General features: G+C 44.2%; 1 protein-coding gene and 2 non-coding genes across 3 annotated transcripts in view; 2 read left to right on the top strand and 1 right to left on the bottom strand.

The window, feature by feature from the left end:
- Window positions 1-21,932, top strand: part of LOC126365739 (uncharacterized) — a 106,240-nt gene extending 84,308 nt beyond the window's left edge. Inside the window, exons 5-6 of the mRNA XM_050008189.1 lie at window positions 4,229-4,468; window positions 21,358-21,932. Coding sequence (XP_049864146.1) covers window positions 4,229-4,468; window positions 21,358-21,669 — 552 coding nt within the window. The 3' untranslated portion in view covers window positions 21,670-21,932. The remainder of the gene's footprint in view (window positions 1-4,228; window positions 4,469-21,357) is intronic.
- A 3,396-nt stretch (window positions 21,933-25,328) lies between these two features.
- On the bottom strand, window positions 25,329-25,403 carry Trnas-cga (transfer RNA serine (anticodon CGA)). The gene has a single exon. It is a non-coding gene; the product is annotated as a tRNA-Ser (tRNA).
- A 471-nt stretch (window positions 25,404-25,874) lies between these two features.
- Window positions 25,875-25,949, top strand: Trnas-cga (transfer RNA serine (anticodon CGA)). Its single transcript has one exon. It is a non-coding gene; the product is annotated as a tRNA-Ser (tRNA).
- Window positions 25,950-26,163: the final 214 nt, after the last annotated feature.

Here is a 26,163-nt window from a genome sequence, read left to right as displayed (position 1 = left end):
ATCATGTCAACTTGCTACTTGTGCGTGGAGTACCGTACTGATGTGTCATTTGTGGCACATATTACAAAACGTGAATTTCCTCTTTCATTTTAGTAAGCGTGTTGTCACGCGGTTTAAGAATTGTCTAATTGGGGACTATGGCAAGTGCCAAACTTCGGCTGATTGGTAGCATACCGGGAAAATGCAGTCAATCGTCAAAAGAGACTGCTTAGAAAGCAATCGCGCGTCCCATCTAAGAATACTGCTCGTTCGTGAGAGGTCCATATCAAACAGATCGAATAAAGGATATTTGACGTTTACGAAGAAGGGCAGCACGTATGGTCACGGGTTTGTTTGACTCTGTGGGGAGAACATAATGGAAATGCCGAAAAATCTGAAGTGGTAGACACTTAAACTATCCTGCAGAATCAAGGACAAATATTTAGTACCCGTCTCCGCAGCCAAGGTCGCTAACAGACCCCTGTGTGCTGGCCCTCGACTCGGAGCTAAGCCTGTTCGAATCCTGATGGTTGATGAAATTTTCACTGCCAATATTCGGCCGGGAAGGAGAGAAAGGATGGTGGCGTAAAGCTCTTGATCATCAGTTTTGCGCCAAAGCCCTGGATTATATTCAGATCTCGCAGCAGTGTGTCATGTAGCGTGCGCATGTGACGCTGTTGATGGTGATCCGCCCGTTGGATGGAGACGGTAAGAACAGTGGCACTCTTTGTGTTACCGGAGAGGAGTAAGCTATTTGTCGGCACCGGATTTCCACTTCTCCATTCTTTCATCATCATCATCATCATCATTTAACACCAGCGTAACACTACACTGTACGCGCATCCATTACACTAACTCACCTACGCTCTACACATACAATATAACACACCTTTCTCATATTCACAAACAAACGGACCAGAATCAGCGGAGGAAGAAACCACTGACAGGCGTATGAGCCCATTCCATGTGATTTCCCAGCCAACAACTTATACGAAATTTGAGTTCTTACCAGTATTCAGGGGATAATCTAGGAATATACTACAGCCCCTCGTGTCATTCTCGCAGAGAAGGTAGTGCACGTAGGTAGTCAAACAGTCATTCTTCCTTCGCTCTACAGGTGAAAAGAACTGGAAGAAACCCTAAAATGTAATACAATGCGAACTATTCTCTGTCATGCACATCAGAATGCACACTATGGATGTAGATGTAGAAACTCACACGAAGGGCTACAGTTCATTATTTACAAATCGTTACTCATGACTTTTGTCGCCTACACTAAACTAAAATTATAAACACTTTGGATGATTTTAAAAGCCAAAACTATGTGTATGATGTGGTAAATGAAGGGTATTAATATAAACATGGTCTGTCAGGAACATTGTCTGATCAAAAGTATCTGGACCCCTATTACTGGACTTAAATAAGGAATGTGTCTATCCCTAGCCTTTGTCACTTGGGCTCTGCTGGGGACGCTTTCAATGAGGCGTCTGAATGTCTGTGGAGGAATGGCAGCACATTCTTCCTCAAGAGCGGAAACTAGAGAAGGCAGCGATGCTGAACGCGAAGTTCTGGAGCGAAATCGACGTTCTTACTTATCCCAAAGGTCTTTCATTAGCTTCTTCCCTGAGCTGTAACCAACACAGCGGATATTTATTGTCAACAACTGAGACATCTTGAAAACGCAATCCAAGAACAACGACCAGGAAGACTGCGTGAAGTGACGCTATCCACGATAACGCCCGCCCGTATTCTGCTAGACTGACGAAAAGCACGCCCACCTTCATTCACCTTGCGCCCACAGATATTCACATTTTGCGCTCTCTATCGAACAGCCATCAAGGAACTTTATTTCTGGATGAAATGGCACTCCGACCATGGCTCGACGAGTTCTTCGCTTCAAAATCATGTGATTTCTACAATTGCGTTATCGAAAAGATTTGGCAGATTTTTATAAATAGTGAAGGATAATATATTATAGATGGCTAAAGTCTCTGTTATGTGTATCTGTAGTGTTTGTTATTAAACTTGCAGAAAAACGCTAAGAATTTATGCAGTAACCTAATACAGAGTGTTTATAAATGGGTTTCAGCGGTTTATAATATTTATTACATTAAACTTAAAGTTATAAATGATATGTCAAATGAAAGAGCAACTCAAACAGTTGTGTTTGGCACCAGTACACATGCACAGCGCGCAATGTTTCCGCGCCGCAATCTGCTAGGCAGCGGTAGTAGCGAAGATGGCGACTGGTGAACAGATAGCCTTTTGTGTTTTGCAGTTTGCAAAGACCGAATCTGTAGTTACTGTGCAAATTGCGTTCCGGCTGAAGTTTGGTTGTGATCCTCCAAGTGATAATAACATTCGTAGATGGTATCATCAATTTGAAGGTACCAGCTGCCTTTGTAAAGGGAAGAGCACAGGACGACCAAGAGTTAGTGAAGAGGCTGTTGAGCGAGTGATTGAGTCGTTCACTCGTGGCCCAAAGAAATCAGTCCGGAAGGTTAGTCGCGAATTACAAGTTCCCGTGTCGACTGTTTGGAAAGTTTTAAGAAAACGCGTGCAACTATGTTCTTACCGTTTACAGTTATTACAGGCTCTAAAGCCGGCAGACCATGGATTACGTGTCAACATCGCAAACAAAATGTTGTTTCATGACGATGAAGATTTTCTGGATCATGTTTTCTTCAGTGATGAATCGACCTTTCACCTTAGTGGACATATTAACACTCACAATGACCGCATCTGGGGCTCAGAAAATCCTCACGAGGTGGTACAAATGCAACGAAATTCCCCTAAACGGACTGTATTTTGTGCGGTATCCTGGCGGAAAGTTTATGGGCCTTCCTTTTTTGGTGAACCTATTGTAACTGGCACTTCTTACCTTGATACATTAGAGCAATGGCTGTTCCCTCAGTTGGAAGAAGATGAGCCAGAGAACTTCATTTTCCAGCAAGATGGTGCGCCACCTCAGTGGCATAGTGAAGTACGTGATTGGTTGATCTTCACTGTACCCAAGTGCTGGATAGGCTGCGAGGGGCCCAATGACAGGACTTGCTTTGCACGGCCTCCACGTTCACCCGACCTAAAGCCATGTGATTTTTTCCTTTGGGGATTCATCAAGGATCGTGTGTACGTGCCTCTGCTACCAGCGGACCTCCCTGAATTAAGAGACCGGATTGAAGCAGCTGTTGCTACAATCACTGAAGACACACTTATCAACATTTGGGAAGAACTCGGCTATAGACTTGATGTGTGCCGTGTGACAAATGTTGCTCACATTAAACATTTATAAGGTTCTTGTTAAAACTGTTTGAGTTGCTCTTTCAAGTGAAATATCATTTATAGCTGTAAGTTTAATGTAATAAAGCCGGCCGAGGTGGCCGAGCGGTTCTAGGCGCTACAGTCAGGAACCGCGCGACCGCTACAGTCGCAGGTTCGAATCCTGCGTCGGGCATGGATGTGTGTTAGTTAGGTTTAAGTAGTTCTACGTGCTAGGGGACTGATGACCTGTGATGTTAAGTCCCATAATGCTCAGAGCCATTTTTTTAATGTAATATATTTTATAAAGCGTTAAAACTCCGATATGCATTTATAAACATCCTGTATATTGGCGGGTCCTCCTCTCCTACATCTGGCGGTCAATTCCGCATTGAAGGTAACATCTGAGGTCATCAGTCCCTAGAACTTAAAACTACTTAAACCTAACTAACCTAAGCACATCGCATACATCCATGCCCGAGGCAGGATTCGAAACTGAGACCGTAGCAGTTGTGCGGTCCCAGACTGAAGCACCTAGAACTGCTTGGCCACTCCGGCCGGTGATCATATTGTGTATGATGCAAACACTTTGTCCAGTGTTGTGCTGAAACCAATACTACGAAGACAGGCTCTGATCATCTCACACACTCGGACCACCCCAGGTGGTGCATAGGTTTTAGTTGAGACAGCTAGGAGTGGTCTTGGAAACGTAAGTCCGAGACAGTCCTTGCGCCATTTAGTGTTGTAGACTAGTATCAGAAGCATCTTGTCACAGATATGTACACAGACTGAAACTTTATAATGTAATGGTAGTGTGTCGACTGACCACTCAGGATACTGTGGCTCGATGTGAGTACTGCATCTGCTTATAACAGGCTGTGTCTAGGGGACAGTTGGTCCTGAAATGCTCTTTTTCCGATCCGAGCATAGCGGCCTCTATGTAGATAACTGAGGTACGTATTAGCAGAGAACTAAAAGCTGTGCCCCTCAGGATTCTGTGGCGAGCGAGGAAGACGAGTCGCGGCGCCGCCCGCCGCCGCAGCTGTTCCGGTGCCCGTGCGAGCGCAGCTGCCCCGCGCAGCTGGAGGCGGACGCTCTGGGCACACACGTGAGGCGCGACCACGGCCACGTGCTGGCCGCCATGCCCGACGGAGCCGCCGCGGTGCGCCTGCCGCCCTGGCCCGACGAGATCGCCACGCTCACTCACGCGGGGCACACTTTCTACCTCAAGGTCAGTTCCATCACAGCCTTCACTTTCCTCACTGCGGCTCAAGCTTGGCCAGTCATAGTCCCTGCAATACACACAGTCGAACGCTCTGCCTAAGACCAGAAGCCTTATACAGGGTGGCGCAGGGGAATCGGAAATTTTGAACGTTACAGTTGGCAGCACTGTAGCGCCGGCAGATGTTCGAAACTTTGCACAATTGATGTAAACGCATTGCCATTTAGTAATCATGGAGAATTGGACTGGTGCGGAACGTGCAGTAGCTGTGAGAGCGTTTTACAAAAATGGTGATAGTGCGGCTTCCGCGCAGAGAACATTTCGACAGCATTACCAGCTTCGACGTCATGGACGTGTCCTATCAGCGCATGCGATTACAATGTGGGCGAGCAATTTTGAAGAAAAAGGATCTGCCTTGAAAAAGAAGCCTCCAGGTGGCATTCCAATGGTACGTACCCCAGAGAACATTGCAGCTGCTGGAGCTGCAATCGAGAGAAGTCCTCGCCGCTCCGTTCGACAGCATGCATCTTCGCTAGGGATTAAGCGACGAAGCTTACAAAGAATACTGCACGAATTAGACTTCCATCCATATAAGTTGCAGATTGTGTAACACTTACATGAACGAGACCCATCGTCACGTATGGAGTTTAGTAGCCAGATATTGGCTAAAATCAACGAGGACGCGAATTTCCTTGGTAACTTATGGATATCAGACGAAGCCCATTTCCACCTGAACGGATTCGTGAACAAATAGAATTTTCGTTATTGGGCACAGGACAATCCTCGTGAGTTTCACCAGCGACCACTACATAGCGCCAAGATCACAATATGGTGTGCTGTATCATGTCATGGTATTATCGGCCCTTATTTTTTTGAACGTGAGGATGGTAGTGCAGTGACGGTAACATCCGCTCGATATGTTGAAATGTTTCAAACGTTCTTTACACCGAGACTGTACGAGCTTAATCTTAACGTCGAAAACATGTCGTTTCAGCAGGACGTAGCCACGTCACACACTGCTCGACAATCGATGGCAGCAGTTCGTCAATTGTTTGGAAGACGCATTATTTCAGGTAACGGTTACATTGCATGGCCTGCGAGATCCCCTGATCTTAGTGTGTGCGACTTCTTCCTGTGGGGATATCTTAAAGGCAAGGTATACCCGTACACGTCCTGCAACAATCCATGAACAGAAGGAGAACATTGAAAACGAAATCCCTGCATTCCCCAAGATTTGCTACACCGCGCATTCCAGAGTTCTCATAACAGGCTGTTAAGAATGTGAACGCCGAATGGGAGCACATCTTTCCAATGTCATCTTTTAAAAAGTAAAGAGACACTTTTGGACATTTTGATTGTAAAGACATGCTGAATAATGGCATACTAAATACATTCACTTTCGTTAATAAATTACTAGTTTTATGAATTTATTCATGGAAATGACGTTATTTCGAAATTTCCCGTTTCCCTGCGCCACCCTGTATGTATACAGGGTGTCTCTAACCCTTTGAGTCAAACTCATACAGGCACTAGTGGGTCCACAGCCGATTATACAGGGTGGTCCATTGATAGTGACCGGACCAAATATCTCACGAAATAAGCAACAAATGAAAAACCAACAAAGAACGAAACTTGTCTAGCTTGAAGGGGGAAACCAGGTGCTCTATGGTTGGCCCGCTAGATGATGCTGCCATAGATCAAGCGGATATCAATTGCGTTTTTTTAAATTAGGAAGCCCCATTTTTTATTACATATTCGTGTAGTACGTAAAGATATATGAATGTTTTAGATGGACCTCTTTTTTTCGCTTTGTGATAGATGGCGCTGTAATAGTCACAAACGTGTAAGTACGTGGTATCACGTAACACTCCGCCAGTGCGGACGGTATTTGCTTCGTGATACATTACCTTTGTTAAAATGGACCGTTTACCAATTGCGGAAAAGGTTGATATCGTGTTGATGTGTGGCTATTGTGATCAAAATGCCCAACGGGCGTGTGCTATGTATGCTGCTCGGTATCTTGGACGACATCATCCAAGTGTCCGGACAATTCGCCGGATAGTTTCGTTATTTAAGGAGACAGGAAGTGGTCAGCCAAATGTGAAACGTCAACCACGGCCTGCAACAAATGATGATGCCCAAGTAGGTGTTTCAGCTGCTGTCGCGGCTAATCCGCACATCAGTAGCAGACAAATTGCGCGAGAATCGGGAATCTCAAAAGCGTGGGTGTTCAGAATGTTACATCAACATCGATTCCACTCGTACCATATTTCTATGTAACAGGAATTGCATGTGCGACGACTTTGAATGCCGTGTAAAGTTCTGCCACTGGGCACTAGAGAAATTACGGGACGATGACAGATTTTTTGCACCTGTTCTATTTAGCGACGAAGCGGCATTCACCAACAGCGGTAACGTAAACCGGCATAATATGCACTATTGGGCAACGGAAAATCCATGATGGCTGCGACAAGTGGAACATCAGCGACCTTGGCGGGTTAACGTATGGGGCGGCATTATGGGAGGAAGGATAATTGGCCCCCATTTTACCGATGGCAATCTAAATGGTACAATGTATGCTGATTTCCTACGTAATGTTGTACCGATGTTACTACAAGATGTTTCACTACATGACAGAATGGCGATGTACTTCCAACATGCGTTCTCAGAAATGGTAAGTTCACAAAGGTACATGTATTACATTGGTACAACCGAAATAAAATGTTCAAACGTACCTACGTTCTGTATTTTAATTTAAAAAACCTACCTGTTACCAACTGTTCGTCTAAAATTGTGAGCCATATGTTTGTGACTATTACAGCACCATCTATCACAAAGCGAAAAAAGTGGTCCAACTAAAACATTCATATTTCTTTACGTAATACACGAATATGTAATAAAAAACGGGGGTTTCTATTTTGTGTTACGGACGTACACAGCGTATACCATATAACAACAACGAGCTCATAGTAATTGTTCAAAGTGACACCAGCAAGTGTCAGTGCCTGTATTACAACGGCGCAAGCCTATCAAAGAGCATGGGTGTCTGTTGTACACTGTAACAGACAGTGGGCGACAAACAGCGTACACATCTGACACCGAAACAGACATACTGTACACAACTTAGCTTATAGCACATGTGTCTTGTGATGACTGGGTGTACACTGCACTGGCGCATTAACCTGTACCGCACGCACGACACTGTCCCTGGTGTGAGCTGTCAAATGGCTCTGAGGTCATCAGTCCCCTGGAACTACTTAAACCTAACTAACCTAAGGACATCACACACATCCATGCCCGAGGAAGGATTCGAATCTGCGACCGTAGCGGTCACGTGGTTCCGGACTGAAGAGCCTAGAACCGCTCGGCCACACCAGCCGTCGGCGTCAGATGTCCATTGCATCAGACAGCTTGTGATGCGTTCCTGGTGAGGTGTGTTACTGTGTACATCGCACTACGCATAGTCAAAGCTGGAACGTACTCGCCACCAGATTTCACAGACATGCATTTAATCTACGATGCAGCAGAGTGTGGTACCGGTAAAGCAGCACAAATGTACGGAGAACGCTTTCCCAACAGGCCTCTTCCTAACTGGAAGAAGTTTATCTCCACGGATACCGACTTAAGCGAGACGGTGTCGTTCATGCCTCAGAGAGCCAGCATAAGTTCTTGCCAAAGACATGTCCAAACACAGACTTTGAGGAGATGGTGTTGGATCGTCTGGTCAACCACCCAGCAATAAACACCTGTCAACTTACCTGTGAAATGCACACTGACAAGGATACAGTGTCCAGACTCTGGTGAAACAGGTATAACAGCCTTATCGTAAAGAATGTGTGCAAGCGCTGGAACCAACGGATATTAAGCCCCTAATTCACTCCTGTCGATGGATACTCCACCGAAAGACTGTAGTGCCGAACTTAGTACAGTCTGAACTGTTCACAGATGAGGCCTCATTCACCTATAATGGTGGTTTCAACAGCTGCAACAGCCATGTCTGGAGTAAGGACAATCCCCATGCCACCCACATCGGTGGCCAGCAGCAATGGTTCTTTGTCAATTTAGGGGCGGGCTTGTAGAAGATCACCTAACAGGACCTTACTTCCTGCCTCCCAACTCGACTGATCCATGTTACCTGGTTTTCCTGCGAGATGTGCTGCCACAGTTCTTGGAGACTGTACCCCTTGTTGTCTGCGAAAGGATGTGGTTTCAGCACGACGGTGCACCAGCGCACTTCGATATTAATGCCTGAAAGAACCTGAACAACAAGTAACCTCTTCGTTGGATTGCAAAGGGAGCTTCAGTCCCATGGCCAGCGCGATCGTCAGATCTTACACCTCTGGACCTTTTCCTCTGTGGTTGCGTCAAAATTGGTGTATGTAACTACGTACAAACAGATGAAGGCCTGCTTGCTAGGGTCCGAGTTGGTACAACAGACACCAGTGATCTTTGAGAGAATGTGTCAGAACTTCAAGCGCCTTTGTCCTGCATGAATTGAGACTCGCGGTCGTTACATTCAACAGTTTCTATGAGCTACGTTGTTGGTATGCGGTGTGCGCTGTGTAGGTCCACACACAATAAATATGCATTTCCAATCACTGGTTCCCTATCTCAATATAATTGGTCTAGGACCCACTAACACTGTTTCAATTTGATCCTAAAGGTTTGAGGCAACCTACTGTATTGCACGGCTAACTGAAAGACTTGAGGCACACGTGTCATTTACAAAAATGTTCAGATGTGTGTGAAATCCTGAGAGACTTAACTGCTAATGTCATCAGTCCCTAAGCTTACACACTATTTAACCTAAATTATCCTAAGGACAAACACGCACACCCATTCCCGAGGTAGGACCCAAACCTCTTCCGGGACCAGCCGCACAGTCCATGCCTGCAGCACCTTAGACAGCTTGGCTAATCCCGCGCGGCTGTCATTTACACGTCGCAGGCTGTATGGCGAGCAGAAAGATCTGTCTATCGACTTTCGCGCTTCTGTGGTTCACAACACGTTCGTCTCGATTAGAGAAAACTGGAGATTATGCATTTTCTTTACTGCATGGTACGTTAACCTCGAAGTTATTTTCTTTATAGATGTGTGAACTTCTGCAATCATGTGAACTGGATTGAGAATAATGGGGAGCTTAAAGTGTTGTTTGCAAAATTAATTGCGAAACTTACTTAAAAAGGTTGTACTAACTATTTTTCCTGATACGCCTTCAATCCCGAAAGTGAGACAACTTGCTGACTTACATCTACATCTACATCCATGCTCCGCAAGCCACCTGACGGTGTGTGACGGAGGGTACCCTGAGTACCGCTATCGGTTCTCCCTTCTATTCCAGTCTCGTATTGTTCCTGGAAAGAAGGATTGTCGGTATGCTTCTGTGTCGGCTCTAATCTCTCTTAGTTTATCCTCATGGTCTCTTCGCGAGATATACGTAGGAGGGAGCAATATACTGATTGACTCTTCGGTGAAGGTATGTTCTCGAAACTTCAACAAAAGCCCGTAACGAGCTACTGAGCGTCTCTCCTGCAGAGTCTTCCACTGGAGTTTATCTATCATCTCCGTAACGCTTTCGCGATTACTAAATGATCCTGTAACGAAGCGCGCTGCTCTCCGTTGGATCTTCTCTATCTCTTCTATCAACCCTATCTGGTACGGATCCCACACTGTTGAGCAGCATTCAAGCAGTGGGCGAACAAGCGTACTGTAACCTACTTCCTTTGTTTTCGGATTGCATTTCCTTAGGATTCTTCCAATGAATCTCAGTCTGGCATCTGCTTTACCGACGAATAACTTTATATGATCATTCCATTTTAAATCACTCCTAATGCGCACTCCCAGATAATTTATGGAATTAACTGCTTCCAGTTGCTGACCTGCTATTTTGTAGCTAAATGATAAGGGGTCTATCTTTCTATGTATTCGCAGCACATTACACTTGTCTACATTGAGATTCAATTGCCATTCCCTGCACCATGCGTCAATTCGCTGCAGATCCTCCTGCATTTCAGTACAATTTTTCATTGTTGCAACCTCTCGATACACCACAGTATCATCTGCAAAAAGCCTCAGCGAACTTCCGATGTCATCCACCAGGTCATTTATGTATATTGTGAATAGCAACGGTCCTATGACAGTCCCCTGCGGCACACCTGAAATCCCTCTTACTTCGGAAGACTTCTCTCCATTGAGAATGACAAGCTGCGTTCTGTTATCTAAGAACTCCTCAATCCAATCACACAATTGGTCTGATAGTCCGTGTGCTCTTACTTCGTTCATTAAACGACTGTGGTGAACGGTGTCAAACGCCTTGCGGAAGTCAAGAAACACGGCATCTACCTGTGAACCCGTGTCTATGGCCCTCTGAGTCTCGTGGACGAATAGCGCGAGCTGGGTTTCACACGACCGTCTTTTTCGAAACCCATGCTGATTCCTACAGAGTAGATTTCTAGTTTCCAGAAAAATCATTATACTCGAACATAATACGTGTTCCAAAATTCTACAACTGATCGACGTTAGAGATACAGGTCTATAGTTCTGCACATCTGTTCGACATCCCTTCTTGAAAACGGGGATGACCTGTGCCCTTTTCCAATACTTTGGAACGCTTCGCTCTTCTATAGACCTACGGTACACCGCTGCAAGAAGGGGGGCAAGTTCCTTCGCGTACTCTGTGTAAAATCGAACTGGTACTCCATCAGGTCCAGCGGCCTTTCCTCTTTTGAGCGATATTAATTGTTTCTCTATCCCTCTGTCGTCTATTTCGATATCTACCATTTTTTTCATCTGCGCGAAAATCTAGAGAAGGAACTACAGTGCAGTCTTCCTCTGTGAAACAGCTTTGGAAGAAGACATTTAGTATTTCGGCCTTTAGTCTGTCATCCTCTGTTTCAGTACTATTTTGGTCACAGTGTGTCTGGACATTTTGTTTTGATCTACCTACCGCTTTGACATAGGACCAAAATTTCTTAGGATTTTCTGCCAAGTCAGTACATAGAACTTTACTTTCGAATTCATTGAACGCCTCTCGCATGGCCCTCCTTACACTACATTTCGCATCGCGTAATTTTTGTTTGTCTGCAAGGCTTTGGCTATGTTTATGTTTGCTGTGAAGTTCCCTTTGCTTCCGCAGCAGTTTTATAACTCGGTTGTTGTACCACGGTGGCTCTTTTCCATCTCTCACGATCTTGCTTGGCACATACTCATCTAACGCATATTGTACGATGGTTTTGAACTTTATCCACTGATCCTCAACACTATCTGTACTTGAGACAAAACTTTTGTGTTGAGTCATCAAGTACTCTGAAATCTGCTTTTGTCACTTTTGCTAAATAGAAAAATCTTCCTACCTTTTTTAATATTTCTATTTAAGGCTGAAATCATCGATGCAGTAACCGCTTTATGATCGCTGATTCCCTGTTCTGCATTAACTGATTCAAATAGTTCGGGTCTGTTTGTCACCAGAAGGTCTAATATGTTATCGCCACGAGTCAGTTCTCTGTTTAACTGCTCAAGGTAGTTTTCAGATAAAGCACTTAAAAAAATTTCACTGGATTCTTTTTCCCTGCCGCCCGTTATGAACGTTTGAGTCTCCCGGACTATATCCGGCAAATTAAAATCTCTACCCAGAACTATAACATGATGGGGAAATCTACTCGAAATATTTTCCAAATTATTCTTCAGGTGCTCAGCCACAACAGCTGCTGAGCCCGGGGGCCTATAGAGACATCCAATTACCATGTCTGAGCCTGCTTTAACCGTGACCTTCACCCAAATCATTTCACAATTCGGATCTCCGTGAATTTCCTTCGATACTATTGCACTTCTTATCCTTATAAACGCGCCTCCCCCTTCACTGTCCATCCTGTCTCTGCGGTATACATTCCAATCTGAGTTTAGGGTTTCATTACTGTTTACGTCTGGTTTCAGCGAACTTTCTGGCGTTGTGACCGTTTATTAACGAGAGCAGCTCTGGGACCTTTCTATAGACGCTCCTGCAGTTTACTATTAGCACATTAATATTGTTATTCCTTTGATGCATTTTGCCTACTCCTACCTTGTCGCGTCTCAGGAGGCGTCTTGTCGGACCTAGGGAGGGAATTCTCTAACCTAAAAAACCCCCATGTGCACTCCACACGTACTCCGCTACCCTTGTAGCCGCTTCCGGCGTGTAGTGCACGCCTGACCTATTCAGGGGGACCCTACATTTCTCCATGCGATAGCGGAGGTCGAGAAATTTGCACCCCAGCTCTCCGCAGAATCGTCTGAGCCTCTGGTTTAAGCCTTCCACTCGGCTCCAAACCTGAGGACCGCGATCGGTTCTGGGAACGATACTACAAATAGTTATCTATGATTCCTACCCCGCGAGCGAGGCTTTCCGCCTTCACCAATTGCGCCAACCGCCTGTACGAACTGAGGACGACCTCTGAACCCAGACAGCAGGAGTCATTGGTGCCGACATGAGCAACAATTTGCAGTCGGGTGCACCCAGTGCCTTCTATCGCCGCCGGTAGGGCCTCCTCCACATCTCGGATGAGCCCCCCTGGCAAGCAGACGGAGTGAACACTGGTCTCCTTCCCCGACCTTTCCGCTATTTCCCTAAGGGGCTCCATCACCCGCCTAACGTTGGAGCTCCCAATAACTAATAAAACCCTCCCCCTGTTGTGCCTGCTCGGACCTTGCTGAAGGAGCAGCCACATGTCCACTCACAGGCAGAGCTGGCGATGCCACACGGCCAGCCTCCACATTTACCCTCCGCCTCGTGCGCCGCTGAACCCGCCACTCCCCTTGGGGAGAGGGTGGCCCAACAGCGCCCGGTACCCTCGAAGATGTCTCGACAGCAGGGACAGTGGGTGAAGCATATAACACCTGGGGGTGTACCTGGCGACGCACCAGACTACCCACTGCCGCTACACTCCGAGGCAGCAGCCTGAAGACGGCTGACCGCGGCCATCAACACGCTCAGCTGTTCGCGAAGAGTGGCCAGCTCCTCCTGCGTCCGTACAAAGCAGTCACACATCCTATCCAGACTTACAAGCAAAAAACAAGCTGAAGCCAGTCAGCATTGAATCCGATAAAGTATGTATTCAACAATTTTCATTTAGGTGTCTCAACAACATAAGTTTTATTTTTAGAAACTCTGAAAACTGGTTTCAGGAGTTGGTCTGTAATTAGAAAGAGTGCGTAGTGATTCTAGCAGACGACTTACAACAGCTCATTCAACTTTTATGTGAATAAATGCTGTTTCAAAACACCAACACATTGAGGATCTCTCAAAAGGCGTCGATATATGAACAATTTGTTCTAAGAAATGACAAAAAACGTAGTATTAGCGGTAAAAGATGTACTTTAATTGAAGACGTTCTTGTTTGGAAAAGAAGTATCCTAAAATAACTAGCTCGTAAATTTTCTTTTATGCATTGTAAATGGTTGAGACCAAGTGAAACGTCCCCTTTGAATAATTATACAGGACTGGGCTTAAACTGACACACATTATTTTTAGCGCAACGCAATCTGACTTTCAAAAATCCCTACAAAAGAATGGCCCTGACTAACATTAACCTATACCTTTCACAAAACACTTACCTCACCAAAAATCTTCGTTACTCGAACTACTGCAATACAGCGAGCGCCACTACTGCCAGCTAAATAAAAGATTCAAACTACGGAAGGCACTAACTACTGATAGGCATAGTTGGCAAAAGAAAGATTTTAATAGAGAACAAACAATGTATTTACCTTAATAGTCATAATATACATATAGCAGTTCATGACATCCATTCTTACAAATTTCAAAACTCCGCCATCTCTCTCCCCACATCCACCACTGCTGGCGGCTCACCTCCAACTGCGCAACGCTACGCGCTGTTAACATCCAGCTGCTCAACACTACAATGGCGAGTATTACAACAATGCAACAAGTCACAGACTGCACACAGCACAGCCAGTGATTTTCATACAGAGCACTACATGGCGGCGGCGTTACCAATATAAGAAGCTAAACAGCCTACTTACACAAGTTACCTTTTAATTATTTGCAAATGTGTTAGTCTTTTCAGTGCTTTTGATTCTTCGTGGTAGTTTGTTTCACCAGATTATCAAGAGGTTTTGAATGTTTACTCGCATTTGCGTGTTTCATGCTTGATTTGTAAATTATTGACAATGACAACTCTCTTCTGAGACGGAGACAGAGAGAGAGAGAGAGAGAGAGAGAGAGAGAGAGAGAGAGAGAGAGAGAGAGAGAGCACTCATATGTTCACAGCACCGAATATTGTAGAACATACTTCTATTAAATTAATAAGGAAGTCCCAGAATCTTTTGAAAACGCGAAGGTGAAAAATGTATTTGGAAATGGCAGAATGGAAACCAGATACTTAACACTTAATAACTTCGACGCTCATATACACTGCAGCACCACTTGCGGAACATCACACTTTGTGCTGTAACTTAGATCTCATGAAGGCTTTAATCGCTCGTACGTCTTTATGTGGCGTTTAATTATAACAATTAATACCAGAACTATATATTTTTATAAATCTTCAATGTGCCGTTGCCTTCAAGTAGCACACTTTCGTAACAAACGAGTTATGACACGAATACTATCAACTATGAAACCAAATACGGCTTCTCCCAAGCACCCCACATCGAACGCTAACGTGAATTCGACAGCAGTTCCTGCAGTATTCGATACAGTATGTGTCGTCAAAATAATGCCACATGTCCCTCAAGTCTTGTGACCTGAATGTTACGCACACAGCAAATGCTGCAGACTCCACGCTGTCAGCGGCTCATACCGAGGGAAAATGAAATGTTCGCAGTTTTGATTTGAAAATAAAAACATTAGTTAGGACAGTCAGGCTTCTTGTTACCGCAATGGGGATCTTTGCATTATTCGTGCACAGTTCGACGATTTTTGAAAAAACAAAAAAATGCCCTAAAGTTTTCTGTTGTAATTAGAACGAACATTTTAGTTTAGAATATACAATAATGCATATGATGCGTGCTTTATCATGCAGACCAAGGCACCGAAATGCGAGTAACTTGTGAGTGATGATGCAGGCTTTCAAAAGTGACATGTAGCACATTTTGAAAATACAGTAAATAATATTTTCCAGTGAAAGAAGGTGAATTTTGGATTAGCCATGTTTTCGGTTTTCCGTGCAGTCTTGTGTGCCCATTAACCCATACAATAGTGCTTGCTGCACCTGATTATAGCAGTTATATCGAATTCACGCGTTGCGAAAACCATCAAAATGCACCTCAGGTAGTTGATATAACATAGTCCTGAAAGACACACTTCATAAGTTAGCAACTAAGGTATTTGTTCGCAACAGAAAATACAGACATTTCACCTAATTGTTAGGGAAACTCTAGCAACTAATAGGGCAAAACTACTAATAGGGCGAAACTTACAGTATCAGTACACTCTAGCGAGACATTTACGTACTTGGCATGCCTTTACTACAGTGAATAGAAGCGCCAATGCAAGAAACAAAAAATAAATTCTTAAACATCATCATAACAACGTTAAACGTCGATTAATGAAGCTTTAGAGCATAATAGAGAGATACATAGACGGAGATACGAGAATGAAGGTTCCGCCTCTATTTTGATTTCCTTTGGTTGCAAGCTGTGGAAAGCGAAAAATCATGAGGAGAATGGTGTGACTACTTTAGTCTCGGCTAGCTGTCCGCTGTCAGCAGCCGACTGTTCAGGCTGGTGGAAGTTCTGTAATGGGGTGGGGCGTGTGTGGTAGGAGTAGTATGGGACCTCTGACACGTCTAGATGCGACTATATAGGTGACACGTACGTAAGTATCCTGTCTGATAACCTGCATCCATTCATGTCCATTGTGCGTTCCGACTGGCTTGGGCAATTCAAGCAGGACAATGCGACACCCCACACATCCAGAATTGCCACAGAGCAGCTGCAGGAATACTCTTCTGACAGGCGAACCTCCCCATCGCAACCCCCCTCCCCTCAGATTTAGTTATAAGTTGGCACAGTGGATATGCCTTGAAAAACTGAACGCAGATCAATCGAGAAAACAGGAAGAAGTTGTGTGGAACTATGAATAAAATAAGTAAAATATACAAACTGAGTAGTCCATGCGCAAGATAAGCAACATCAAGAAGAGTGTGAGCCCAGGAGCGCCGTGGTCCCGTGGTTAGCGTGAGCTGCTGCGGAACGAGAGGTCCTTGGTTCAAGTCTTTCCTCGAGTGAAAAGATTAATTTTTTATTTTCAGACAATTATTATATGTCCGTCCGTCCGTCCGATGCGAGGTAACTGCGCCGTAGTATGGGGACGCTACACCTAAACGGAAAAATTTGAAAACGTTAAAGACATATGTTTTGACAGAGCACAGGGAAAACTGTGCGACTGTGAAAGTGTTGCATTCATTTGTTGCAGTTTATGTGACAAACTCTTATGTTTTCATCACTTTTTTGGGAGAGATTATCACATCCACAAGAAAACCTAAATCGGGCAAGGTAGAAGAATCTTTTTACCCATTCGCCAAGTGTACAAGTTGGGTGGGTCGACAATATATTCCTGTCATGTGACGCACATGCCGTCACCAGTGTCGTATAGAATAGACGTGTTTTCTTGTGGAGGAATCGGTTGACCTATGACCTTGCGATCAAATGTTTTCGGTTCCCATTGGAGAGGCACGTCCTTTCGTCTACTAATCGCACGGTTTTGCGGTGCGGTCGCAAAACACAGACACTAAACTTATTACAGTGAACAGAAACATCAATGAACGAAAGGACAGATCATAGCTTTGCGAAAATAAAAACGTAAACTTTTCACTCAAGGGAAGACTTGAACCAAGGACATCACTTACGCACCTGCTAACGCGCTGAGCTCACACTATCCTTGATGTTGCCTATTATGCGCATGGAGTACTCAGTTTGTATATTTTGCTTATTCTTTTCATAGTTCCACAGATCTTCCTGTTTTCTCGATTGATCTGTGTTCAGTTTTTCAAGGCCTATCCACTGTGGCAACATATAACTAAATCTGAGAGGGGTGCGATGGGGAGGGTCCTTTTTGAGTTTAAACAGTTCCGCTGGCCACCAAACTCCCCAGACAGGAACATTATTGAGCATATCTGGGATTCCTTGCAACGTGCCGTTCACAAGAGATATCCACCCCCTCTTACTCTTACGGATTTATGGACAGCCCGGCACGATTCATGATGTCGATTCTCTCTAGCAGTACTTCAGACATTAGTCGAGTGTGTGCCACGTCGTGTCGCGGCACTTCTGCGTGCTCGCGGGGGCCGTACACGATATTAGGCAGGTGTACCAGTTTCCTTGGCTCTTCAGTGTAATACGTAGTTGTAATTAACTAGTGCAGGGATCCCCCAACTATTTTGGACAAGTGACCCCTTTACCAAAATGAACTGTTAACTCAGACACTCATGGCCAAATTACCTACTTTTAAGATCAACCCCCTTATTCATAGTAGTCCGCTAACTCAAAACAGCTGCTACAGAGTATTTTTACAAATACTTTTATACCTACCTATTTAAAATATGTTGTATGTTGGGTTTACCACTTTTTCAGTCACTTTACTTCACTTAATTTAGCTATGTAGTAACTTTGTAATCTCTTGAAATAAATGAGTACTTATATGAGTTGTTATCATTCAAGCTCCAACGACTTTCAAAACGCAAATGAACTTTCAACCTAGGTGCAAGCTCGTTAAATAGTAAAATATCAGGAACATGTTTGGACTTGATCATGAATTCGTTCGTGTTAAATCGCGTAAGCGTCAAATAGAGAGCAAGTCAAAACGCGCCTGAAAGGAGCGCCGTGATCCCGTGGTTAGTGTGAGCAGCTGCGGAATGAGAGGTCCTTGGTCAAGTCTTCCCTCCAGTGAAAAGATTAGCGCCGGCATGGTATTTCAGCGTGTTGGGTCAGAGGGTTAGCTGCCCTCTGTAATAAAAAAACTGATCAATAACGAACTTCAGCGGGCGGCAGTTGACGTCCGCCACGAACAATTGAAACGAACAAAACCAGATTTTTAAAAAAAAGAAAGAAAAAAAAGAAAGAAAGACGTACGCTCGAACTCATTATCTTGCACAAACTTGTCCACACAGACTTGCGAGTTTTTCATTTTGTACTAACTTGAGAATTTACTTTACTACAACAATGCTATTTCCTACAAAACGTAAATTATTCTTAGTACACGTAACACAACATAAACAATACAGTACCTGTTGTTGCTGTGGTCTTCAGTCCTGAGACTGGTTTGATGCACCTCTCCATGCTGCTCTATCTTGCGCAAGCTTTCATCTCCCAGTACCCACTGCAACCTACATCCTTCTGAATCTGTTTAGTGTATTCATCTCTTGGTCTCCCTCTACGACTTTTACCTTCCACGCTGCCCTCCAATACTAAATTGGTGATCTCTTCATGCCCCAGAACATGTCCTACCAACCGATCCCTTCTTCTCGTCAAGTTGTGCCACAAACTTCTCTTCTCCCCAATCCTATTCAATACTTCCTCATTAGTTATGTGATGTACCCATCTAATCTTCAGCATTCTTCTGTAGCACCACATTTCGAAAGCTTCTATTCTCTTCTTGTCCAAACTATTTATAGTCATGTTTCACTTCCATACATGGCTACACTCCATACAAATACTTTCAGAAATGACTTCCTGATACTTAAATCTATACTCGATGTTAACAAATTTCTCTTCTTCAGAAACGCTTTCCTTGCCATTGCCAGTCTACATTTTATATCCTCTCTACTTCGACCATCATCAGTTATTTTGCTCCCCAAATAGCAAAACTCCTTTACTACTTTAAGTGTCTCATTTCCTAATCTAATTCTCTCAGCATCACCCGACTTAATTCGACTACATTCCATTATCCTCGTTTTGCTTTTGTTGATGTTCATTTTATATCCTCCTTTCAAGGCACTATCCATTCCGTTCAACTGCTCTTCCAAGTCCATTGCTGTCTCTGACAGAATTACGATGTTATCGGCGAACCTCAAAGTATTTATTTCTTCTCCATGGATTTTAATACCTACTCCGAACTTTTCTTTTGTTTCCTTTACTGCTTGTTCAATATACAGATTGAATAACATCGGGGAGAGGCTACAACCCTGTCTTACTCCCTTCCCAACCACTGCTTCCTTTTCATGTCGCTCGACTCTTATAACTGTCATCTGGTTTCTGTACAAATTGTAAATATCCTTTCGCTCCCTGTATTTTACCCCTGCCACCTTTAGAGTTTGGAAGAGAGTATTCCAGTCAACATTTTCAACAGCTTTCTCTAAGTCTACAAATGCTAGAAACGTAGGTTTGCCTTTCCTTAATCTTTCTTCTAAGATAAATCGTAAGGTCAGTATTGCCTCACGTGTTCCAGTATTTCTACGGAATCCAAACTGATCTTCCCCGAGGTCGGCTTCTACTTGTTTTTCCATTCGTCTGTAAAGAATTCGTGTTAGTATTTTGCAGCTGTGGCTTATTAAACTGATTGTTCGGTAATTTTTACATCTATCAACACCTGCTTTCTTTGGGATTGGAATTCTTATATTCTTCTTGAAGTTTGAGGGTATTTCGCCCATTTTATACATCCTGCTTACCAGATGGTAGAGTTTTGTCAGGACTGGCTCTCTCAAGGCCGTCAGCAGTTCCAATGAAATGTTGACTACTCCAGGGGCCTTGTTTCGACTCAGGTCTTTCAGTGCTCTGTCAAACTCTTCGCGCTGTATCGTATCTCCCATTTCATCTTCATCTACATCCTCTTCCATTTCCATAATATTGTCCTCAAGTTCATCGCCCTTGTATAGACCCTCTATATACTCCTTCCACCTTTCTGCTTTCCCTTCTTTGCATAGAACTGGGTTTCCATCTGAGGTCTTGATGTTCATACAAGTGGTTCTCTTTTCTCCAAAGGTCTCTTTAATTTTCTTGTAGGCAGTATCTATCTTACCCTTAGTGAGATAAGCTACATCCTTACATTTATCCTCTAGCCTTCCCTGCTTAGCCATTTTGCACTTCTTGTCGATCTCATTTTTGAGATGTTTGTATTCCTTTTCGCCTGCTTCATTTACTGCATTTTTATATTTTCTCCTTTCATCAATTAAATTCAATATTTATTCTATTACCCAAGGATTTAAACTAGCCCTCGTCTTTTTATCTACTTGATCCTCTGCTGCCTTCACTACTTGATCCCTCAAAGCTACCCATTCTTCTTCTACTGTATTTCTTTCCCCCATTCTTGTCAATTGTTCCCTTATGCTCTCCCTGAAACTCTGTACAACCTCTGGTTCTTTAAGATATTCCATATAATTTATTAACACTGCTACAAAGAACTAAAGAAAGAAGGTTGTATACATGAAAGAAGGATACAGTACCTACCTATCTTGAAAGTTTTAAATAAGAACTTGTGCTGCCGGCCGGGGTGGCCGATCGGTTCTAGGCGCTACAGTCTGGAACCGCGCGCTGCTACGGTCGCAGTTTCGAATCCTGGCTCGGGCATGGATGTGTGTGATGTCCTTAGTTTAGTTAGGTTAAGTAGTTGTGTAAGTTCTAGGGGACTGAAGACCTCCGATGTTAAGTCCCATAGTCCTCAGAGCCATTTTAACTTCTTTTTTTTTTTACTTGTATTAATTTAATAGGGGTCGATTTTTAGATCTCGTCGACCCCCAAAATCAGTTTTCGTTTATGTCGGCCCATAGGAAACCGATATCGACCCCAAGCTGAGAATCCGTGAACTAGTGCATGGCGTATGAAGTAGCACTTCCTTTGAAGTAATGTGGAGTAGTAAAATTGATGACGGTTTAGCCACAGTGTGCCTTTAGTGCTGTAGGTTTTGCAGTTTGGAAGCGAGTGCAGCGGGCGGCGATGGTAACAGGAAGCTGGTGGCGTGGTTGCAGGTGGAGGAGGCGGCAGACGCTCTGGAAGTGTGGCTGTGGGTGGCCGGCGGCGAGCCGGAGTGCGCGCGCTACGAGGTGCGCGCTTCCCTGTCGTGCGGGCGGCGGCCGCGCGGCCGCCGGCTGTCGCGCTCCGTCAGCGGCGCGGAGCTGACGGCGCCCGTCTTCACGGGCTGCGCGCTGCCGCTCGCCGTGGCCGCCGCGCAGGCCGACCCGCCCCCGCTGCGCCTACCCCTGGCCGCCCCCGCACCGGCCTCCTGCCTGCAGCTCGAGGTGCGCGACCTGCTGCACGAGCCGGAGGTGACAGCCACGTGACGCCTCCGGCCCCTCGCCGCTCCCGGCCTAGCACGCCGTTCACACCAGCCCGCTAACTCGGTCCAGTGCGTGGCCGCCTAAGGATGCATAGATTCCTCTGGTGCGGAACATTTTGATAATTAACCCATCAAAACTGCGTTTTGGAGCAATTTTAGAATTGATGCATCATTTAGTGTTTATTATTTAATTGTATAATATTTTAGTATTCAATGTAAAAATGTACTGACAAGTTTTAAAAATTAAAAAAAAACTGAAATCATTAAGATATTCCATATAATTTATCAGCATTGCTACAAAGAACTAATCTATGGAGAAGAAATAGAAACTTTGAAGTTCGCCGATGACACTGTAATTCTGTCAGAGACAGCAAAGGACCTGAACGGAATGAATCGTGTCTTGAAAGGAGGATATAAGACGATCATCAACAAAAGCAAAACGAGGATAATTGCATGTAATAGAATCGGGTGATGCTGAGGGTATTAGATTAAGAGGTTGGGGGGTTGTTTGGGGAAGTAGACCAAACAGCGAGGTCATCGGTCTCAGCGGATTAGGGAACGATGGGGAAGGAAGTCGGCCGCGCCCTTTCAAAGGAACCATCCCGGAATTTGCCTGGAGTGATTTAGAGAAATCACGGAAAACCTAAATCAGGATGGCCGGACGCGGGATTGCACTGTCGTCCTCCGGAATCAGATTAAGAAATGAGACGCTTAAAGTAGTAAAGGAGTTTTCCTACTTGGGGAGCAAAATAACTGATGATGGTCTCATTAGAGAGGATATAAAATGTAGACTGGCAATGGCAAGGAAAGCGTTTCTGAAGAAGAGAAATTTGTTAACATCGAGTATAAATTTAAGTGTCAGGAAGTCGTTTCTGACAGTATTTGTATGGAGTGTAGCCATGTATGGAAGTGAAATATGGACGATAAATAGTTTGGACAAGAAGAGAATAGAAGCTTTCGAAATGTGGTGCTACAGAAGAATGCTGAAGATTAGGTGGGTAGATCACGTAACTAATGAGGAGGTATTCAATAAGATTGGGGAGAAGAGATGTTTGTTGCACAACTTCACTAGAAGAAGGGATCGGTTCGTAGGACAAGTCCTGAGGCACCAAGGGATCACCAATTTAGTATTGGAGGGCAGCGCGGAGGATAAAGATCGTTGGGGGAGACCAAGAGATGAATACACTAAACAATTTCAGAAGGGTGTGGGTTGCAGTAGGTATTGGCAGATGAAGAAGCTTGCACAGGATAGAGTAGCATGGAGAGCGGCATCAAACCAGTCTCTGGACTCATGACCACACAACAACAACAACAACAACAACAAAGAACTATATTTTTTTTAAAAAGGGAGTAAGAAGTTGAGGTTAATGTCTGTGCAGAAGTCAGTACTTAAGTTTTAATAATAACATGTCGTAACTACGACCGAACGTGTTTGTTACGGAAATACAAATAAAAGAACTGCACAAAAAAGCAAATTTTAAATATATACAATTCAAATACAATCTACTACATCTTTAACAAATGAAGTTACCGGAATATGGTTTTCCGCACCTTGAGCAGCTCTCGAAATCGCGTCTGGCGACAAGAAGAAATAAAAATTAGTGAGTCTCGGTTCAGATCAAATGAAGTGTGGAAGGAATTGGCTTTCCACAAAATCAAACTCACTTCAAGAACCAACATTCCGCTAGATATTCTTTCAAAAGATTCAGTGATTGTCCCACACTTTCATGTAGTCGCCGCTGGGAATCTGAATCGAGGTAGTGCAGAGTTTGGGAAGTGAATGCAGACATATTTCCGACACTGCCCACTGAAAAATTCAGCCAAATAACCCAAAAAAAATAATGTCCATGTCGTTTATACTTGTAAGATAACCTGCATCAAAGTATAAAACAAAGATATTTTCTATTTTTGACGTTGTGTTGCAGGCCCCTAGGGTCCAGTCTACATAGCCTGTGCATAAATGTCACACTGGTCTAGTAGCGAGTGCTTATGTGTCTCTAATAAAGAAGGAAATGACACTTATTTCCTGTGTTCAATTACGTGCTTCAACAGTGTAAATACATTAATAAATTAATATGGGAAATCTGTTCATAAAGCCATCGTTGAACTGACATTGAAATGTAAATTGGCATACCTAATTCATAAAATCTCTGATACACAATCTTGTATGCAATTCACCTGCAGGTCTCGCATCCTGCAGTGGCACATTTTAAGTTTTGAGCATACTGTGGGAAAGGACTCACTGCCCCCCCCCCCTTATGCCCATTCCAGTGATGAGATGGAACAGAACTTTTTGCATAAAAATACATTTATTCTGTAACACTTTACAAGGTCCCAAAGAGCTGGTCGAGGTGTATGTCTGCTAATTGCCGAATCTCCACGTTAACTGACACATTTGCTCTCTATGGCCACTCAGCAATAGCTCTGTGTACAAAGGACCCAGAAGGTCCCGTTATGGACATCCAAAGTTACAACATTTTCCAACAGGGAACAGATTATACAGGACAAGCTGACCCGTACAGTTTCAAGATAGCATTAAGAGTGGCAAAGTGAGTTACAGAGCTCAGCTTAGTCCCACTCTAAAATAAGTCTTCTCATTTTACAAGAGAAACAAATTTAACAAGCAACAAATGAAATTATAAATTCCAAATCATTGAAGAGAATAAAAATGAGTGTCACTAGACACAATATCATGGCATATAAAAATGAAGTACACTAACATTTAGGATACATAAAAAACAACAAAACATTAGTTACACTGAATATGAAACAGGAAAGCTATTATAAAATAGATTCCATTTCAATGGGATTCGGAAGGTCCAACAGTACCAACTGACCGCTGCGTCATCCTGAAATAATAGCCGTCACTGGATGCGGATATGGAAGGGCATGTGACCAGTACACTGCTCTCTCAGTCATCGTCAGTTTTTGTGACCATAGTCACTACTTCCGAATCAAGTACCTCCTCAATTGGTCTCACAAGGGTTGAGTGCACCCCACTTGCCAATAGTATTCGGCAGACCTGGACGGTCACTCATCCAAGCCTGACAGCGCTTAGCTTTGGTGATCTGATGGGAACTGGTATTACCACTGTTTCGCGACCATTGACAAAGGTACTAATATGTAAGGCATAAAAAACGATAAATGTCAGTCACTCTGCATAAGAGACATGAAAGATACCAACTAACATTTAAGGTACAAAAGCCAAGAAAACTATTACTGCATACAATACAACTGTAAAGAAATTAATACTAGCAACAGTCAGTCAGTCCACAAGAAAATATTTACAACTTCTCAAGCTGTGATTGTGTACTATGATTTGTTGCTGTATATAGCAATTGGTGATGGGCATTCATTGCGTACACCATACAAACGAGAGGGAACATATCACTGCTTCACTACTTCGGCAGGGGGAACAATTTTCCCATAGCCCCTTTAATCTGCTCACTACCAGTTTTCACGATCACTACATGCACAAGCTTATCAGGATCAGGAAACAGCTGCTCGATGACACCCACCCACCACACCATTGAAGGTAAGTTATCTTCATTGATGGAGGACAATTTTCCCATAGGCCTTTTAATCAGCCCATTTCCTGAATGAGATTTTCACTCTGCAGCGGAGTGTGCGCTGATATGAAACTTCCTGGCAGATTAAAACTGTGTGCCCGACCGAGACTCGAACTCGGGACCTTTGCCTTTCGCGGGCAAGTGCTCTACCAACTGAGCTACCGAAGCACGACTCACATCCGGTACTCACAGCTTTACTTCTGCCAGTATCCGTCTCCTACCTTCCAAACTTTACAGAAGCTCTTCTGCGAACCTTGCAGAACTAGCACTCCTGAAAGAAAGGATACTGCGGAGACATGGCTTAGCCACAGCCTGGGGGATGTTTCCAGAATGAGATTTTCACTCTGCAGCGGAGTGTGCGCTGATATGAAACTTCCTGGCAGATTAAAACTGTGTGCCCGACCGAGACTCGAACTCGGGACCTTGCTTCTCATGTCATATGAAATTCATACTGTTGTCACTCCGCTGCAGAGTGAAAATCTCATTCTGGAAACATCCCCCAGGCTGTGGCTAAGCCATGTCTCCGCAGTATCCTTTCTTTCAGGAGTGCTAGTTCTGCAAGGTTCGCAGAAGAGCTTCTGTAAAGTTTGGAAGGTAGGAGACGGATACTGGCAGAGATGTGAGTACCGGACGTGGGTCGTGCTTCGGTAGCTCAGTTGGTAGAGCACTTGCCCGCGAAAGGCAAAGGTCCCGAGTTCGAGTCTCGGTCGGGCACACAGTTTTAATCTGCCAGGAAGTTTCAGCCCATTTCCTGTTTTCACAACCACTACACACACAGTCTTATCAGGTCCAGGAAACAGCTGCTTGATGACACCAAGCCCCCACAGCATTGGAGACAAGTTATCTTCATTGACCAGCACATGATGGCTGAACTGGGCTTACCACGTTGCATCTGAAGTCCACTTGCTGCATTAGCGTAGCTGGTGTAG

Source organism: Schistocerca gregaria, chromosome 4 (genome assembly GCF_023897955.1).
Source record: "Schistocerca gregaria isolate iqSchGreg1 chromosome 4, iqSchGreg1.2, whole genome shotgun sequence".
NCBI classification, from domain to species: domain Eukaryota; kingdom Metazoa; phylum Arthropoda; class Insecta; order Orthoptera; family Acrididae; genus Schistocerca; species Schistocerca gregaria.
The sequence above is the reverse complement of the archived record's forward strand: the minus strand, read 5'-3'. Positions and strand labels throughout refer to the sequence as shown.